Raw genomic sequence first — 20170 nt, forward strand, 5'->3', positions numbered from 1 at the left:
CTACAAATTGTTATTGAATTAGAATTTCCACAACAGTAACATATAAAGAGTAAAAAGTAGCGGCCCTAGTACTGAGCCTTGAGGTACTCCATACTGCACTTGTGATCGATATGATACATCTTTCAGAAGCTTAGATGGCATTGGGTCTAACATACATGTTATAGTGCACTGTCTGATGCGATACTGTAACTAATGGCTGAATGGTTACAATTTTATCTCTAATAGTATTGATTTTAGAAGTAAAGTAGTTCATAAAGTCATTACTGCTGTGATGTTGGGAAATGTCAACACTTGTTGAGGCTTTATTTTTTGTTAATTTAGCTACTGTGTTGAATAAATACCTGGGGTTATGTTTGTTTTCTTCTAAAAGAGAAGAAAAGTAATCGGATCTAGCATTTTTTAATGCTTTTCTGCAGGATAGGTTACTTTCCCGCCAAGCAATATGAAATACCTCTAGTTTTGTTTTCCTCCAGCTGCACTCCATTTTTCGGGCTGATCTCTTTAGGGTGTGAGTATGCTCATTATACCATGGTGTCATACTGCTTTCCTTAACCTTCCTTAAGCGTAAAGGAGTAACTGTATTTAAAATGCTAGAAAGGAGAGAGTCCATAGTTTCTGTTACATCATCAAGTTGTTCTGAGGTTTTGGATATGCTAAGGAATTTGGATACATCAGGAAGATAACTTAAAAAGCAGTCTTTTGTGGTAGAAGTGATGGTTCTTCCATACTTGTAACAAGAAGTAGAATTGACAATTTTGGCTATATGAAGTTTGCACAAAACTAAATAATGATCTGAGATATCATCACTTGGCTGTGTCATTTCAATTGTCATTGTCACCTTTATTTATACAGCGCTTTAAACAAAATACATTGCCTCAAAGCAACTGAACAACATTCATTTGGAAAACAGTTTCTCAATAATGCAAAATGATATTTAAAGGCAGTTCATCATTGAATTCAGTTATGTCATCTCTGTTCAGTTAAATAGTTTATGTTCATTTATTTGCAATCGAGTCAATGATATCGCTGTAGATGAAGTGACCCCAACTAAGCAAGCCAGAGGCGACAGCGGCAAGGAGAAAAAACCTTGGGAGAAACCAGGCTCAGTTGGGGGGCCAGTTCTCCTCTGACCAGACGAAACCAGGAGTTCAATTCCAGGCTGCAGCAAAGTCAGATTGTGCAGAAGAATCATCTGTTTCCTGTGGTCTTGTCCTGGTGGTCCTCTGAGACAAGGTCTTTAAAGGGGATCTGTATCTGGAGCTCTAGTTGTACTGGTCTCCGCTGTCCGCTGAAACGTGTTGTCTAACCCCAAAAGAGTTCAGAATGTCTATAAAGGCTGATCCCAATGCATCTTTTTCATTATCAACATGGATATTAAAATATTGATATTAAAACTTTATCTGCAGCCAGAAGTAACTCGGATGTAAAATCACCAAACTCTTTAATAAAGTCTGTATGGTGTTACGACCTGCTCGTTTTAAATCGCAACATGAAAGAGGGATCATGCTAAATGTTCCATCAACAATTTGTTTATTGATTTCAACATATGCCACAAATAATAACAATAACAGAGGTCTAGGGATAAGAGAAAACAAAGAAATATACAAACAACTATAACAAAATTGACGCTACATGTGTAAGGAAAAACATACGAAAAAGACACTCCGGAAGAGTACTTCCCCAGAGAGTGCCTGCTCCAAATAACACACAGCACTCTTATATACTCTAACTAATTATCAATTAACAATGAGAAAACCAATCGGGAACTCCCATGGTCAGCACCAATGGAATCAGGGGGAGGAGACTCACACCTCCCACTCCAGAAGGAGGTTCTCCTAAAGAACTGAAAGATAAAAAAAGAAAAAGAGTACAAAAAGGCAAAACAACCTTTTAAGTGCAAATATACAATAAATATAATACTCATCTCCATAACTACAACTACCACATCACCTGACACGAGTTTGGAATTAAGATGAATGCGGTGTAGAGGATCTTCGGTAAAGCCCATCTCAAGTCCTCTCATCAGCACCTTTGTTCCTGTAGCAGTCATTCAGACAAGGGCAAAAGTCCTTCCATCAGAAAGGATTGCCCCGCCCCAGTATCTCGAAGGATGTGTACAGGCACAGTCTCATCAGAATTAGGCAAAGCCACAGTCCCTTCAGTGAGAAATGGTGCAAAATCAGCATTATTTTTAAAGCTCTCCATCTCAGTAACATCCACCCGTTCAATCTGCTGGTTAAATCGAGCAGGAATATGCTTCACATTTGATCTAGAAATTAAACCAACATGTTTAACCCCTTTCTCTTTCTTTTTAAGAGCAATACAATCAGAAATTTTATGTCCTGGCTTTTTACAATAAAAGCAAATCAGCTTTCGTACGTGTGACTGAGATATTATCAGCGAAGTTTGACACAGCCTTCTGGCGTGCAACCATGTTTTTATTTTTAACAGTAACACTCAACTTAGATCTGCTCAGATCATTTAAGTGACTAGCAGAAAGCTGATGAGTAAATTTGTCTGCCATGAGAGCAGCTTCTGACATTATTTTTTTGTATCTTTATGTATCTTTATGCTCATTCAGATACATAGCAACAGCATTTGGAACACAGCTTTTGAACTCCTCTGAAAGAATTAGCTCTCTGAGCTCTTCCAACGAGGTACACCAACGGTCGAACAAGTTCTCTTTCTCTCTAGCAAACTCAAGATATGTGCACTTTTCAGCCTTAAAATGACTTCTAAATTTCTGGCGGTATGCTTCAGGTGCCAGCTCATAAGCATGCAAAATAGAAGACTTAACGATTTCATAATCACCACTTTGCTCCATAGTCAACGTTGAATAAACTTCCTGTGCCCTCCCTATTAAAACACATTGCAGCAATAAGGTCCAAAACTCTTTTGGCCATCTCAAAGACTCTGCAACACGTTCAAAATGTTGGAAATACTTCTCTACTTCCTTCTCAAAAAATGGCGGCACTAGTCTAATGTTTTTATAAACATCAAAAACAGGTGCAGCCAAGGTTATTCTGGGCGGAGGTTTTAAATCTCTGTCGGGGCTACGCTTCAGACTTTTGGTTTAAAAGCCAATTGTTCTTGAGTTCAGCGTTTAAATGCCTCCCGAGTCCGGTACACCTTTTAAGATTAGGTAGGTTTAGTTAGTTTTTTTTAGAGTTAGGAACTGGAGTCTCTCATTTTCATTAAGGTTGACACTTTGTTGTTTTCTGTATCTGTGCTTGTGATGCCTGCTGAAGTATGAAGATAATTTGAGGAATGACTTGTGGTAAGTTATATATCTCATAACTAAGCAGGGTTTGCACCCGGAGCGTGTATGTGTGACAACTCCGGGCGAAGTGGCTGATGGGATTTGTATTATTACTGCTCTAGTTTAGCGGCATCTCACCTGTGTTTGTATTGATATTTTGCTGTTGTGTTTCTCTGCTGCATATCCTAAAGCAGAAATGTTGTCTGTAATCGAGGATTTCTTCAAACTTCCTTCTGAAATCTTACTGGAGAGATGTACGAAGGAAGAGATGTTGCAGATTGCAGAGCGTTTTGGAGTGGAGGTAACGAGTAGCCTAATGATAAAAAGCTTAAAGAAACGCTGATGAGAACTGTGAGAAACGCACTTTCTGGGCAGGGTGATTTTAAGGTGAGAGCTCAAGCTATTCATTCTGAAGAGTCTTTAACCTCTCCTTCTCACGCTGCCGATCAAAATGTGAAGTTCAGTGACATGTCGTTGCAAGAGAAACAGTTATGTGTTGATGCAGAAAAACTTAGTGCTGAACGTAATGCTCAGGGTCTTCACAATGGTACCCTGGTGGCCTGTATACAGTAGCCAGTACAAACATAACAGGCGATTTATCATTAACATTTGTTTCTCTGGGTAATGTTATATGAAGCACCATTACTTCAAACGAGTTATACTTGAAGCCTGCCCTCTGAGAAATCCTGAAAACGTTGTTATAAATTGAAGCAACACCTCCCCCTTTGCCTTTTAGACGTGGCTCATGTTTATAACAGTAATCTTGGGGGGTGGACTCATTAAAAATAATGTAATCATCAGGTTTTAGCCAGGTTTCTGTCAAACAGAGCACATCTAGATTATGATCAGTGCTTTTCTTCTTTTGTTCCTCTTGAAGACCTGGCGCACATCATCTTCACAGATTTGAAGAGCAGGAGGTATGGAGAGGGGGATTGCAGGAGGTGTTAATGGTTGTGTAGGGAGCTGGTCAGAATGGGTGTTGGGGGTTTCAAATCTACAAAAAAATTCAGGTCGTTACCAAGTCGTTAATTAGCCTCAGTGCAAGGGGATGGTGTCTTGTAGTTTGTGATGGCTCTCAGTCCTCTCCACACTGAAGTTGAGTCATTGGAAGTAAACTGGTCTTCCAACTTTTTAGCGTAGGTCTTTTTAGCCACTCTAATCTGTCTGTTTATTGTGTTCTTGGCCTGATTGTACAAGACTCTGTCCCCATTTCTGTAGCCATCCTCTTTGGCCTGACGAAGATGTCTGAGTTTTACTGTAAACCATGGCTTATTATTGTTGAATGTTAAATAAGTCCTGGTAGGAATGCATAAATCCTCACAGAAACTAACATAGGATGTTACAGTCTCTGTGAATTCTTCCAGATCGGTGGTAGCAGCTTCAAAAACACTCCAATCAGTGAGGTCAAAAAAATCTCTCCACAGTCCTTACTACAGGTTTAGCAGATTTAAGTTTTTGCTTGTAGGACGGTATAAGATGAATCAGACAGTGATCAGAACGTCCCAAAGCTGCTCGTGGAACAGAGTGATATACATCCTTTATTGTGGTGTAACACTGATCCAGTATGTTACCGTCTCTGGTGGGACATGTAACATGCTGCCTGTATTTTGGCAGTTCACGGGAGAGATTGGCTTTATTAAAGTCCCCAAGAATGATTAAAACAGAGTCTTCTGGTCGAAGACTACAGCCTAATGTAAACAGGTCCACAGTGCCCACAGGTAAATGTGTGTGTTTTTTTTTTTGTTTTTTTTGTGCAAACCTTTCGTAGGGAAAACAGGTAAATGTGTGTGTTTTTTTTTTTTTTTTTACAGTATGTAAAGTATTTTTACAGTATAAACAACAATATTGTAAAGGTAAATGCAAGTCTATTTGTTTATTCTATAGAACTGCACGACAACCTCACACTGGTGGCAGAGCAGCAGTATTTAACCCACTGCAAGAACAAAAAATTTGCAACATGGTCATAGCCAACAATTCCATCAGGCTAAGAGAGATCCAAAGTGCAATCATAAATGACAATAATGTCTTTTAAAATATAAATGTGAGCATTTCCACCATAGACAGTTTTAAAAAGACATCAGATGACTATGAAACAGCTCATAAGGTGCCATTTGAGAGGAACAGTGAAAGAGTCAAGGCGTTGCGTTACCAGTATGTCCAGGTAAACCATTGGTGTGCACTTAGTGAGTTTTCCTGTTTTTATTAGATGCCTGTATTGCTTTACTGTAAGTTTCAGAAACCCATAACAAAATACATTTACTGTTAAATTTTTTCTGTGTTTCTTCATAGAGAATCATGGAGTTAGAAGTACATGAAACGACCCACATTCTTGTTTTTGTGGACGAGGCTGGGTTTAATCTGTCCAAAGGTCAGAGACGTGGTCACAATCTCATTGGAAACCAAGCCACAATTGACACACCAGGCCGACATGGGGCCAATATTACAATGTGTGCTGCCATTTCAGAGAACGGTGTGAGCACACATATTCCATACATTGGGCCCTATAATACCCAACTTCTCCTGGCCTTCCTAAATGCACTTTACAGAGACCTGATTCCAGAACAAGAAAGAGGTTTAGTTAGACCACATTTGCCTAATTATGTTGTTGTCTGGGATAACGTCAGCTTCCACCGAACCAACAGTGTTAGGGACTGGTTTGCTGCACATGAAAGGATAACAGTGGAATTCCTTCCACCATACTCTCCATTCCTAAATCCAATAGAAGAGTTTTTTTCAGCATGGAGGTGGAAAGTGTATGATCATAGACCACAAAATCAGATGTCTTTGTTGGATGCCATGAATGCTGCATGTGAGGACATCACAGCTGACCATTGTAGGGGATGTGTGCGGCATTCAGTGAGATTTTATCCACGGTGTGTTGCAATGGAAAACATCAGATGTGATGTGGACGAAAAATCTTTGGCCTGACCAACATGAGCGACAAGATGTCCACCAAGAATATATATATATATATATATATATATATATATATATATATATATATATATATATATATATATATATTTATTATTTTTTTTTTTTTCATTAATGTTATTTGTTGTTTGTGTATTTGTGGTAATACACAAATATGAAATGTAAAGTGAAATCTTGTTACTCTTGTCAGTTACTTTACATGTACAGTAAATACACTTGTATTTTGTATATACACATGAAGTACAAAAAGAAACACTGTAAAAATACAAATGTTCATAGACTTCTTTTTTTTTCTACATGCTATTGACTTTTCTCAACAAATATGAGATTTTTGTTTAAACCCTTAATTTTCATGGTTGACTGTTGTGGTGAAAAACAACTAAACATTTTGACCAGTGTGGGTCACACAATGACAAAAATACTTTCGATTTTGGTGGCCTTGGCTAAATTATTTACACAATAACTAGGTTTTGAAGCATGAATTAAATGTTTTGGGTGAGTAACTACATTTTGCAGGCTTTTTTTTTTTGTCTCACAATTTGTACCATTACCAACTCAATAAACGTCAAGACATTTTATCTGTGGCTTACAATGGAAGACAAAAATTTGCAGAAAAACCTAGCACAATTTTGTCTTGGCACAAAATTACCGGGAGCTTTTCTGTTACATTTACAGAGATTTACTTATTTTAATAATACAAATACAGTTCCCTAACAAAGTACATTTTAGTTATTTCTTAAGAGTGTAGATGTGCAGATATTTTTTAACTCACTTCACACATAGAGAAACATCAGCCATTCCCCTTAATCTGTCAGCTCCAGATACAAATACGGTCATTGAAGTTCAATCATTCATGCCAGAAACTTCTGTCCCATCATTATACAGATGTATAACTCACAGGAATAGAGCGCTCTCTACTGCTCACTGCAGGAACAAGGTAAACTATTGCTGGCTGCTGATGGTGAACAGTTGAGAGCACATATTAAGGTTTTACAAAACTGAACTAATGGTCATTTTCATTACTTTGTTGCAAACTTAACCTACATACATTTGCAGGGGATTAGCCTTTGTGGTTTCCTGGAAAAGTATTTGCATGCATTCTTTTATATATTCTTATGTATATCAAAGAATTACCCCATGGAATTTTGTCTTTTTGCAGTTTTTCACAGTTGCTTTGGTACATTTCTCGAATCATCAAATTTGCAAAACAGTAAGTGCACAACTACTCTTACAAATAGCAAAACACCATGGATTACCTGCAAAAGCCAGTCTCTTGCTCAAAATCCTTAGTTCATCTCTCAAAAATAAATATCTGTGTTAATGAACATGTCAGTGCCATCAGAATGACAAGTCCTTGTGTCATAGTTTATGGATAAGACAGTCAAATCGCTTAGTCATGTTGTCAATATAACAGTGTACTCTGGAGGGATGCTCTGATGTAAACTATGGGAACATTTTGGATGACAGTTACTGTATTGAACAGTATGCCATATGCTTATGCATGCCATATATTCATTTCAAGAGTACAAATTTACACATTAATGTATGTGGGATATTGGTTGAAAGAGACTGGATAGAATTCCCAGTTACACTTTTACTAGTGTTCTGACCCCCCCCCCCCCAAAAAAAAAACAAAAAAAAAAAACACCTTTGTAATGCCATTGTGATATAGAAAAGGAAATGTGGGCACAAAGATGAAAATAAGTCCATTTTCAGAATTTGTAACTCGTGTTGTCCTTCATGAGATGAACCTTTGAGCTATTTCAGAGAAATGATTTATCGTTGGTTTATCATCTACTTTCTCTTCATTAGTCAAGATTCACTTGCACAATTCATGCCAAACTGACAAAAAGTCTGATAATAATGTGTAAAAAAATAAATAAAAAGTATGCTTGGCAGTTTATGACAACTAGATTAACCATTTTAGTCGGGAAGTCGTGGCCTAATGGTTAGAGGGTTGGACTCCCAATCGAAGGGTTGTGGGTTCTAGTCTCGGGCTGGACGGAATTGTGGGTGGGGGGAGTGCATGAACAGTTCTCTCTCCACTTAAATGGCTGCCCACTGCTCCGGGTGTGTGCTCACAGTGTGTGTGTTCACTGCTCTGTGTGTGTGCACTTCGGATGGGTTAAAAGCAGAGCACAAATTCTGAGTATGGGTCACCATACTTGGCTGTATGTAACTTTCACTTCACTTCACTTCACTTTTGCATTTAATGACTTATATGATGAACTAAATTAGATGTTTTGAGGAGCAAGACTATTGCACAGAATACTATGTAATACATTTTGAGCAACATGACATTAGCAACTGATAATGTAGGAAACCGATAGGAAACAGATAAATGTGCATAATCAATTGCATGAATGTACAAAAGCAAATCACAACTTGTTCAAAAGAATGAGAAACTGGTTTTATGATGTGTATAAATGACTAGATGATGTGGAGGTTGTACAAGTAGTTTTGAGAATTTCATTTCTGATTTGAGAAATGCACCATAGTGACTGAGAAAAACTGTATTTCTGGAAAAACTGTTTTTCATAAAAGCACTGTCGAAAGATAAACGTTCATTTTAGCATAACAGCATTTACAAATAACAATGAAGACCTACATGTATAGAGATGCAGTGTGTACACAGTGTATATAGTTTATGATTTAAAGTGGATCGATATAGACTGTCGGATGGATGGATCGATGGGCGGGTGGGTGGGTGGATACGTGGGTGGACAGACAGACAGATAGACAGACAGATACAAAGACTGGATGGATGGATGTATAGATAGATGGCTGGATGGATAGACAGATGGACAGACAGATACAAAGACTGGATGGATGGATGTATAGATAGATGGCTGGATGGATAGACAGATGGACAGACAGAACAATATATATATATATATATATATATATATATATATATATATATATATATATATATATATATATATATATATATATATGGGGATCTGCTGTGGATCATAGACATTGAAATGTCCTTCCAGTTGTCATTGTGTAGAAATACCAGTTGACCTGTTGTCCTGCAGAGGGCGCCCCAGCAATATCCCATAAGCAATCACATCAGGAAATCAAGGGCCAAAAAAAACAAGGCGACACAAGCAGAGCGCCTTCTGACCATGGAGAACAATGTAATTTTTAATTGCATCAAGCTGTAGCCACTCACAATACCCTGCCATTGTAGCTTTATTGTGTTTTTGGTCAATTCTGATCTCTAAATCTGTCCTCTACTAGATTAAACTAAGTGAGGTGGTCGGGAGAGGAGAAGACGGTAGTATTTTGAAAGAGGACTTTATAAATAGATCATTTATAGATAGATCATTAATTTTCACAGAAGGTGCGCATATCAATTTCTTAGCCAAACAGACAGGAGCTATCCTCCCTCATGTAGTCCAGAAAACCCCCAACACCCGCTGCAGATACCACACCCAAAAAAAGATGCCTGTCTCTCCTGAGACCAGGGAAGATAGGACAGAGCCTCTGAATGGTGAGATAAAAAATACAAAAAAAATTGCATATGCAAAAATGCAATTCATGAATACAATTAATAAAAAAAAAAACACCTCTTCTATGAATTTAAATTATTTTATGTTTAAAGTTATATATAAAATAAGAAAATCTTATTAATTAGTAATCTTTCTTCTTTATTTTATTATCTTTTTTTATCATGATATTTATCTCTTCCATAAGTTCATGAACACAGGTTTCCAGAATGCCATGGTGAAGACCATGATTGCTGCTCTGAAGATTCCTCACTTCGGATACTCTGATGAGGTCTACTGTACCTGTTGCAGCAAGTGTGGTTACACTAGGAGTTAAAGTGCCTTGCGGAGTCTCGTGAGTCGTGATGTCAAACTTTCTTCATCAACGTGCTCTCCTACCTTTCAACACTGCAAGCTGTTTCTATTCAGACACATTCAAAATTAAAGGACCATCACGCTATCTGATCAAATCTTTTCAAGACATGGAAATCTAAATAAAAAAATAATTAATAAAATGATATGCAAATATCAGTGTTAATTTTGACACAAAATTTTAATTTAGTTTTAGTCTTAGTCTTTTGACTATAATTCTTTTTAGTTTTAGTCAAGTTTTAGTCATCTGATTTGTTTAAATTTTAGTCTTATTTTAGTCGACTAAAATTGCTTGGTATTTTAGTCGACTAAAATTGCTTGGTATTTTAGTCGACTAAAATAAGACTAAAATCAATAACAGATTTACTAGAAAATTTTTTACAGCTGGTATAGGAAACAAACTTAACCAAAATATATAAAACACAAATTCAACTTTATTTCAACACAACTGTGTCTTTATTTCGATTCAAAAGCTTTTATGCAGCAACAAACACTGTCATGATAATGTAAACAATAACTAGCTGCCAACTGACCATCAATAAAAGAAAAATAACGTTAGGTCCATGACCTTAAAGCTTACAGCTGAGCTGAACAATAATGCATACATTTAAAGTAAATATTTAATAAGTTGGCAGCTAGGTGGATAAAAAAAGTAACAAGATTTTATAAGGTATTCATTTGTCTAGCAATATTGTATGTTTTAAATACTACAATATTGCTAGATTTGTATGTATATTGATAGGATGTGAACATTCATGTTTCACATGACTAATATAGAAATATTTGTGATATTGTCAACAAGTAGAACATTATAAAATATACTAAACATTAGTATTAATCAAATGTATTTATCATGATATTACGTATTAGTATTGTGCTCTCATCTAATTTGAAGAAGGGGCTATTTTACAGTACTTTTCAGTTCGTAATATTTAATGCTACAACATCTACGCACTGCACTATTCCAATTTTGCTTAGCTCAATAAACAAAAGAACATCGTTGTGAAATTACATTTGAGAAAATGTCCGGGTGGCTCGTCTGTAAATGTCTTTTCAAATTGGTTGTGTTCTTGCCACGAATGAGCGCTCTGCGTGCTTTACAGTTTGTTTTGTTTTGTTCGTCGTCAAACGTGAAGTGAGCTGTGGACATTTTGTCGCTTTTTTAGACATCACCTCTTCGAATGCCGTCTTCCCGGGAGCTCATTTAAAAACTGAAAACCTTCGCTTCACGTCTCAATAAGTCAGGCTCGGATTGGTTCTCTTCTCTCATGCAGTCTCGCCTGTTATGTTTTGCCAGTTCTTTTGTTCATTCCTCGCATCTCTCCCGTCTGCTGATTTGATTTTCGTCACAGTCTATTTTCGTCTCGTCCTTTATTCGTTGACACAGTCTGTTTGTGTGTGGGGCCACACGTCACTCATTCACTCACTTATAACTCACTTGAGGCCACGGTTTGCTAAAAAAATGTCCTGTTCAGGCCCTCAGTGTTTTTGACATTGCTGTGGAGCTCAACCATCTGCAGGCTCAAGGATCAGCTGAACAGCTGGACACCGCTGACCTCACTGGAGGAACTTTCACCCTGTCCAACATCTGCTTGATGAGGCTCCACCTGCCTGATTTCAGACTTTGAATGCAGATTCCCAAGTGTGCAATTACTGCAGCCCTAGCTTCACAAAATAGTTTGGAACAATAACTGTGACTAAACAGGTTTCCGAAAAATCTCCATGTTTTATAATGTCATTCACAGCACAAGCAGATTGCAGTTCTTTTTGATGCCACTAGTGGTGCATAAATTACACACTGTATTTGGTCTGTAACACTGTATCACTCTATTTTGGGTCTCTACTGCCTTCTGCCCCTGAATCTTGGGCTTCTTGATCATTATGCTGTTATTTTTTAAGGTTATATTTGAGAGGCTGGAAAGTCTAAGAGATTCTTTTATGGGCTAAGCACCGAAACAAGAGCAGGCTTTCAATGAGCTTCTATTTGCTACCTCGCAATGATTGGATCTGTCATCATAAGGGAATTAAAACCATCATTATTTTTTTCTTTTTTTAGGTTGGAGGGATGTATGCCAAGTCAATGCTTCTGCCCCCGGAGGTGGCCACCAGAGCTTTGGAAAAGGTCCAGGTGAGCTGCTTGTTTAATTCACCCTTTAATAAAATATGTATTTGTATTTAAGGAGGCAAATTATTGGGTCTACAATAAATTAGTTATATATTTTTCTTTGATTATAATAACCGCTATATGCCTAAATGTTGCCCAACATATCAGCAGTATCTTAAGAGTCAATGAAATTATACATTTTTTTAAATCATATCTATTAATTTATTCAAAAATAAATGAAAAAATTGAACTCATACATACTGTAACCTGAACACACCTCTTAATGGTATGGTTTCAGAACAAAAAATATTATTATTATTTTATTTTTTATTTTTACTGGGCATGAATTCGTAAAATAAAAAAATAAAAAAATAAAATGTCAGGGTGATAAAACTGACATGCTTAATGTATAGATTAGTTTGGAACAATCTTTTATTAAATCCATGTCATTCAAGTTAGTCATGCAAAATCACTGAGTTGAACAGAAAGATACTTGGTTAGAAAGAATTTGATATGTACTTCATACATCGCTACACTATGGACAGTATACTTTTTTTTTTTTTTTGAATATATTTCACACCTTTAAGCTAAAAGCCAATTCTCTGCTCTGCTTCAGGTGCTGCCCAGGTTTAACTCCTGTGATGAGGTAGTGAAGGCATACATGAACGTCAGCTGGTCAGTCGATCATCATGTGATAAACGGTGCCACCATGTCCTGCTTCTCAATCCTCTAGCGCTCATAGCTGGAGAACCCATTTTCCAAGGTCCTAGACCTCAAATGAATGCTGCTCTGGAAATCAGATCTCACTGTCTGTTACTTACTGGAGTGTCTTTAGGTTACTCATAGCAAAACGGACTGTTTTTGCTATCACATTCATCTGTGAGGATATAAAACAACCTGAAGTTATTTTCTCTAGTTGCCTTAATTCAGATTAAAGATTTACTTTAACTTTGCTTCACAAAACACTGGTCATATAATGAAAGTGTTTTTTAAGGAGCAGGTGCTGCACATTTAAATTGTTTGTTGTCTTGTAATGCATCATTCATTGTTAGAAGTCTGAATCACCTGTAGGTTTTTCTAATGCAGAGACTGTGTTAATGGAGGAATGAGGCTGAGACTTACTGGCTCCTGGACAAACATTCTTGTAGCATCTCATTATCTGCTGACTTTGCCACTTTTCCACCGAAATTACTCGGAACGTTTGTACCAGGAACTTTTTTTTTACCAGGAACCTTTCCCCCCCCAGACCTGTTGCTTTCTGCGTTTCCACCGCGGTGTAAAGTACTGGGAAGATTAGGCAAATAGACTGGTGACGTAGGTTTGCGCGCGTTTCTCAATACAAAGTACGCTGATTTTGGACGTGCCTCCTCCGGTAGTGCGGACTTTGTGCATTCGACTCGGGAGTGTGATGTCCGCGACAACGCAAGTCCGGTAATTCTGCAAACAGCAGCGTACTTGATAACTTCAGTCAGCTGACCATGGCTGCATGTCAGTTGGAGGGCTAATTCTTCTCTGGCTAGACGAAGCCAGCATGGTGTGGTTTAATTCTAGGCTGCAACAGAGGTCAGATTGTGTTGCAGACTCAGGTTCCTGTGGTCTGGTGCTGATGGTCCTCTTGACAAGGTCTTTGCAAGGGATCTGTCTCTGGGGCTCATCTAGTTAATATGGTCTCCACTGACATTTAGAGGTCGTCTTTAGGTGCTGATTCCAGACCACTGATCTGGTCTGGTCTTGTACCCACAATCTCATTCTTTTAGAAATGACACAAATCTTTTGACCATAGGTCAGGATTGGAACATAAATCGTCTGGTAAATCAAGAGCTTCGCCTTTAGGCTAAACACTCACTTTGCCCAGTACCAATCCACCTGTCAATCTCATGTTCCAGCCTATCCTTAGGCTACTCATGAACAAGAGCTCCTCTACTTGGGGAAGCAACTCACTCCCTAGCTGGAGTGGGCATTCCATCTTTTTCTGGCTGAGAACCATGGCCTCAGATTTGAAGGTTCTGACCCTCCTTCCCTCCACTTATCACACAAACACAGCTTTCACACTGGTTGGATAGATACTGGATAGCATGCATTGGTGAACCTGGCAGTGAATGAAGCAATCTTGTCTATTTTTCTTTAGAAACTTTAAATCCTAAATGCCAGTCTAAAATGAGTAAAAATGCCATGAGAAAACAACAGAGAAACCTTGTTTTTATTTTTGGTCCAAGCATTTACTTGGGACAGTAGTACATGACATAGTATGTGAGGTGTAGCCTGTGAGTCATTTGAGTATTGCATGAATGTATGCAGTACCTCCTGTCTTACAACGATCTCATTCACAGACAGCTAGGCTTTCAGAGGTACAAATACACATCTTTGATTGGAAAAGATTATAAACCATCATATGAGAACTCCCTGTGCATAATCGTTCAGAAACCCATCCTTAGATAATTTATCACACTGAAATGAATGTGATGACTTATGCAACAAGTTTTACAAACGATTCACAAAAAACAACAAAAAAAAAAACTGCTAGTGCTTTTGTATCAGCCAAAGACAAAGCTGAAAAGAAAAGGAAGGTGGTGATTTTCTCAGGAACCTCTCAAACCCTCAGGTGGGTCTAAGAATTGGTCAAACTCTGGAAGACACTGAAGAACAACAGAAGATCACAAATATGGAATGCTACTTCAGTGGAATGTGATTGGTAAGGTCTGTGCGTGTTTAACAAGCTTTAAGTAAAAACAAAAGGGGGTTTCAGGATGATTGTATGTAGGAAGTAAGATAACAGGTAAGGAGAAGTTATTGAGGAATGCTTCTGAAATTTGGCTTGCTCTTAACATGAGCATGACACTTTTAAAACAAAGGGCCTTCTTCTCTTTCTGGGTCTACAGAGCAGCACCTCTTCAACCTGTATTGACTTTAAGACACATGAAGGAAGAATGTTTTAAAATAAACACAGGCACAGGAAATTCCCGTTTGGGATTTAAGAGCAGGTAATTACGTTGGTGGTTTGTGTTTGAATTGACTGGCAAAGTGTTTAATAAATATACATCAAATTAGTTTTCTCCTTCAAAGCCACCCAAGGGTTGTCCAAAAGCGTGCAGAGGTCCTGGGTAAAGGTAAAAGGTAAATTCTTGCTATATTTAAAATATTTAATTTAAAGCAACGTTCAAGGTATCTCTTCTACACATAAATAAGAATGAAATTATATATTTATAAATTATATACGTAAAGTACACATATAAATTGGCATTTTCATGAAGGGTAAACCAGTCCATGTGTCTGCTACATGAATGTCTTTAAACCCTTATCATAAAAGTCTTTAAAGACAAAATATCCAAACTGATTGATCGATCATGCTGCAATGACGTTGTCCACAGTCAGATGCTTGATTTATATGAGCACAGCCACATCAAGCGGTTTGCAAACATACACCGTCCACTGAATCCATTTTTTGTTTCTTCCACACATTGGATCTTTACAAAAATGATCAAGGCAGTAACAAAGGAATCAAAAACAGTACAGTAACTTAAGTGGCCACTCCTGTTGCGTGTGTTAGTCAGTGAGGTCTCGGTGTGAAACGGGTGTGTGTTTGTGCGTGTGTGTACATAGTCAGGCAGCTTTGTGATGGATTGATTGGATAGCTTCTGAAGAGTCGAGGTTGACTGAGGTCTATGGTCCTATAAAAAACAATTTCTCAAGCCACTGTAGACGCAAGGGTCAGGTGTCGTCATCGGTGTCCTCTATCAGGACTTTGGTGTCTCGGACCTTCGACCTGAAAATAAAAAAGAAAAGAAATCCTTGAGAACTCTGTATGATGGTGCTCTGAGGTTTACAACTCTCCACAAACAGGGTGCAACAGAAATGTCCTGTTACTTTTTAATAAAGGCACAAATCCCTTTATTAAAATGTTCTGTAAAGAGAGAACTATTAAATGTTAAATTTAATTTAAAAGCCATTACCTCATGTACATTAACAAATCAAAACTGATTATCTCAACAATTTATCTTCATTCTCATGGCTCTTTTAAGGAAGAATGTTTTCTCTGTTATGTGAAAAACACATTAATTTGATCAATAACAACAAAGCAACATTAGGTTCTAAACTGCAGGACATCTTTATTTAGGCTAAATCTGCAACCCTGTTACTCATTCTAAGGCCATGTCCACACGGACACTCTTTTAGCTGTATATGATTAAATTTTGTATCAAATAGGGGTTCTGTCCACACAGATCCGGATTTTTGGGACACATTTTCATGTGGACAGTGATTTTCTGAAACGATGATGTCATCAGCCCACATCTCGCCCCTAGTCCGACACCATGTCATGTAACAGCAACAAAAACATGAACAAACACTGAACGATTGTCTTTTTATTAACTAACATTAACACAAATAAATAAATGTATTGTTCCATGTTAGTTTGTATACTGCTCTATTGTCTTCTCTATTATTAGTGTATCTCTGTGGCAGAATTACATATTGGCCTGGCATGTATACTACATCGTTTTGTGGTTTTCGTGTAGGGCTGAATGATTTTGGAAAATAATCTAATCGCGATTTTTTTGTTACCAATATTGCGATTGCGATTTAATATGCAATTTTATGCAATAAGCTCTTTATGTTCTGTATTATTCAACAAAGACAAGCTAAAAAAAAAAAATCATTGTATTGTATGACCAACACAATATTAGAAAGATTAAAAATACATTTTATTTTCTGTAGGCCAGGCCTATGTCACGATGAAATTAGGTAATGCATGAATTGATATGAATGACATTTTTATAAAACAACTACAATCACAGTAGTATATTGACTGATTTGATGAACTTCCAACCTTGAAAGCATGTAATAATTATGACAACATAAAGCACTGTCAAATAAGCCTGGTGTAAACATTAATATACATATCACACAAACTAAAGTAGATTGCAAAACTACTTTAGGTAATTCAAAGTCACCGTAATAAACATATGTAAACATGTGGACTGCACTTTTTACACTGTCTGTTAACTTAAGACAAGTGGTTCTCAAATGTTTTTGATAAAAAAAATTTTTTTTTTAAACTTGCAGCTTGGAGTGACTGTGAGACATCACCTATGGCTTTTCTCTTCCCTTTCACAAACCCATCCATCTCCCATTTTAAGTTACGACCTTTGGCTGTTTACGTTTTTTTTTTTTTTTTTTATGCTGATGGCCGCGTGCCCCCTGCAATACTCGTGCACCACATACTTTGAGAACCACTGCTTTAGAAAGACTTTAAATAAATAAATAAATAAGAATATATATATTACCTTATTATATATATTATATAATAAGCAATTAGCGTAGCATGCTAATTGCTAATTGGTCCAATTGCTACTCAAAACTAGCCCAATCGCGTTTCAAGGGGTGTCCAACGGTATTCCAGGTGATAAAATACACATTTTATGGAGGGGTTGCCCAAACCACGGACTTGGCAACACTGTAGCGTGCCAACTTGATGCTTTCTGTGAAGAATGAGCTTAGATGTGTTCAACTTAAAGCAGCGCTGATTAAACCGATTGGTGCGTGCCATCAAAGCACTGTGAGCTATAAGAGGGCAGACCTCTCCTTATTGATCAATCGTCGTGTCCAGTCGAACATATCTCTTTACTCTGGCACATAATCGCAGCATCTGCAATTTCCATATTACTACAATTATTTCATATTATCATAAATGCAATTAATTGTTCAGCCCTAGTTTTGTGCAGACACCGATATTTCTTGAGACGAGGGGGGAAAAAAAAAATTGGATAGGGAAAGCTCTGGCTTTGTGTGGATGTAGCCTAAGATTTGCCATTTAGTTAATTGCTTCAAAAAAGTCCTAGAAATTAATAAATCTTTAAACTCCACGTCTTTTTATAATGACTATACATTTTCAACTAAGCTTTATACAATTTTAATTACTACAAATTGAGAGTAAAAAAAAATAAAAGATTATTGTCCTTAATTATTTTCCAGTAAAACACAAATAACTGGAAAAGCCAGGTGAATTAATTTATTAAAAAGAATAGGATCTCCAAAGATCTCCATTTATTCCTTAAAACTTCAAAACTCTTCAAATGTAATTTACAGAAACTAGGAATGTCGGCCTTTGAATATTGTTGTGGACAAGGGAGGGGGAGGGGGTTTAGAGAACAAAAAATATTTAAAACCATCTAACAACACATCCCAAAATCTTTTTGTGTTTAAAATTAAATTCAGCACATTTAGATTCACGTGAGGTTTCTTTATATTGCCTATATTGTCTACTGGTTTAGCAGTACAAATCTTATTCTTATGTATTCATGTCTGGATTCGTGTCTGTGAGGCTGAGCGTACTGGGAGGAGAGGCGTGGTCTTTTCAAGGACATGCTGTAGCTTCTCTTCCAGTTCTTCTTTCCCTGTCTGTTCCTCACTCCATCCTCTTGGTCCATCATCTGCTCCAGCAAAGTCTGGTCATCTGCATTCAGAGGTGCTACTGAAATGTCCCGCACAGCTCTGAACTCACCACAGTTATTCAGGTGCTCGTTCTCCAAACGGAAGAAGTTCCAAACAAAGCGCCTAAAAGAGATGAAACAGATTATTAGGATGGTTACTTTACTGTTTCAATCACACAGGATTAGTTTTTATTATTATATGTGCATGTCAATACATTTTTAATTCAGATGTTATTCTGCAATGTTTATGGTCTTTGTGGACAGGAAAACCAATATATTGAAATCATTAAGGCGGGTGGGTCTGCTGCGCACTGCCAACACAGGTACTGGAATATTTTGAACAAAATCCATTTATGCACGTAATTATGCAGAAAAATTTAACACGAACATATATCTGTTATTAGTATCAGAAATGTATATGAATATAACAAACCAAGTCACTTTTAATATATTGCTCTATATTTTATTGAAATTCAAAGCTTACTATGCATCATCTTGGAATTAAAGTTTCATGTCTTTTAGTCCGTACCATATGTAGTCAGAGTTATTCCTTTGAATAAGTTACGATGCATATATTTTTATACCCTAATTGAGCAAATTTTGTTAGCCTACATATAAACTTTTCAAATAAAAACATTTAAACAACATGCACATGCAAAGCATGCAATGTCTGTGGCAACTTTAACATTCGAAAGGATACTATAGTAAAGTTATTGCTCTCCCTATGTAAACTGATTTTTAATTTTTATTTTCAAATGGTTGACCTGAAGAATTAAAGATATATCATACACTTGGAAAATTATGAGCTATATCACTGCTTATCGACACTAGCAGTACACTTAGCTCATGAGATGAGACAAAATACTAGGGGTGGGGAAAAAAAAATCGATACAGTATAGTATCACTATATTTTCCGCGGCAATACTGTATCGATACACAGATGGCAAGTATCGATCTTTTAGTATACTATTTGGTAGAATAATAAAACATTTCTTGACAATCACTAGATGGTGGTGTTGAGTATGTTTCTAGTGAAGTCAGCTGGGTCACCTTCAGCATTGTGGAAAGTTATCAGGAAAGCCCCTTCTGCATTTAAATCAGATGTGTAGACTTACTTTGTATTTGTAAACAAGGAGGAGATGTAAGTAGGGATGCACAGAACTTTTAATATTTTTGCTCAAATAACACGCAGACAGAAAATGTATATGCTGTATGCTTGCTCCTGTTGCAGTGGTGCTACTCTGCTGTAAGATGGTGTACAGCTGTACTGGGCAACGCTTGTAAAATGATGTTACCTTAAGTGATGCTATGCTATGCTAATATGCTTTGATAATAATAGCTTTGTAGAACATTTGGATAATTAGTCCAAACAAAAAAAAACAAAAATAAAAAACAAATAAAAAAATAATATTTTGATATTTCATTTTAAGGTAACACTTCACAGTAAGGTTCCATTAATGTTAATGTATTAACTAACATGAACAAACAATGAACAATACAATTATTAAAGTATTTATTAATCTTTCTTAATATTAGTTAATGAGAATACAGTTGAAAGTTAAAAATAATTTACTTTCAA

General features: G+C 36.9%; 2 protein-coding genes and 1 pseudogene across 2 annotated transcripts in view; 1 reads left to right on the forward strand and 2 right to left on the reverse strand.

Annotated features, from left to right (window-relative positions):
* Positions 1-2050, reverse strand: part of LOC113041206 (dual specificity protein phosphatase CDC14AB-like) — a 46855-nt pseudogene extending 44805 nt beyond the window's left edge.
* Positions 2051-5300: 3250 nt separating this feature from the next.
* On the forward strand, positions 5301-6205 carry LOC113038520 (uncharacterized). Its single transcript, XM_026196026.1, has 2 exons — positions 5301-5420; positions 5549-6205. The coding sequence occupies exon 2, from the start codon at positions 5555-5557 to the stop codon at positions 6185-6187; it is 633 nt and encodes a 210-aa protein (XP_026051811.1). The 5' UTR covers positions 5301-5420; positions 5549-5554; the 3' UTR covers positions 6188-6205.
* Positions 6206-14342: 8137 nt separating this feature from the next.
* Positions 14343-20170, reverse strand: part of LOC113038353 (xenotropic and polytropic retrovirus receptor 1 homolog) — a 45301-nt gene continuing 39473 nt past the window's right edge. Inside the window, exons 14-15 of the mRNA XM_026195688.1 lie at positions 18494-18715; positions 14343-15926 (exon numbers count right to left, since the gene is read on the reverse strand). Coding sequence (XP_026051473.1) covers positions 15872-15926; positions 18494-18715 — 277 coding nt within the window. The 3' untranslated portion in view covers positions 14343-15871. The remainder of the gene's footprint in view (positions 15927-18493; positions 18716-20170) is intronic.

This window comes from Carassius auratus, chromosome 2 (assembly GCF_003368295.1).
Source record: "Carassius auratus strain Wakin chromosome 2, ASM336829v1, whole genome shotgun sequence".
NCBI lineage: Eukaryota > Metazoa > Chordata > Actinopteri > Cypriniformes > Cyprinidae > Carassius > Carassius auratus.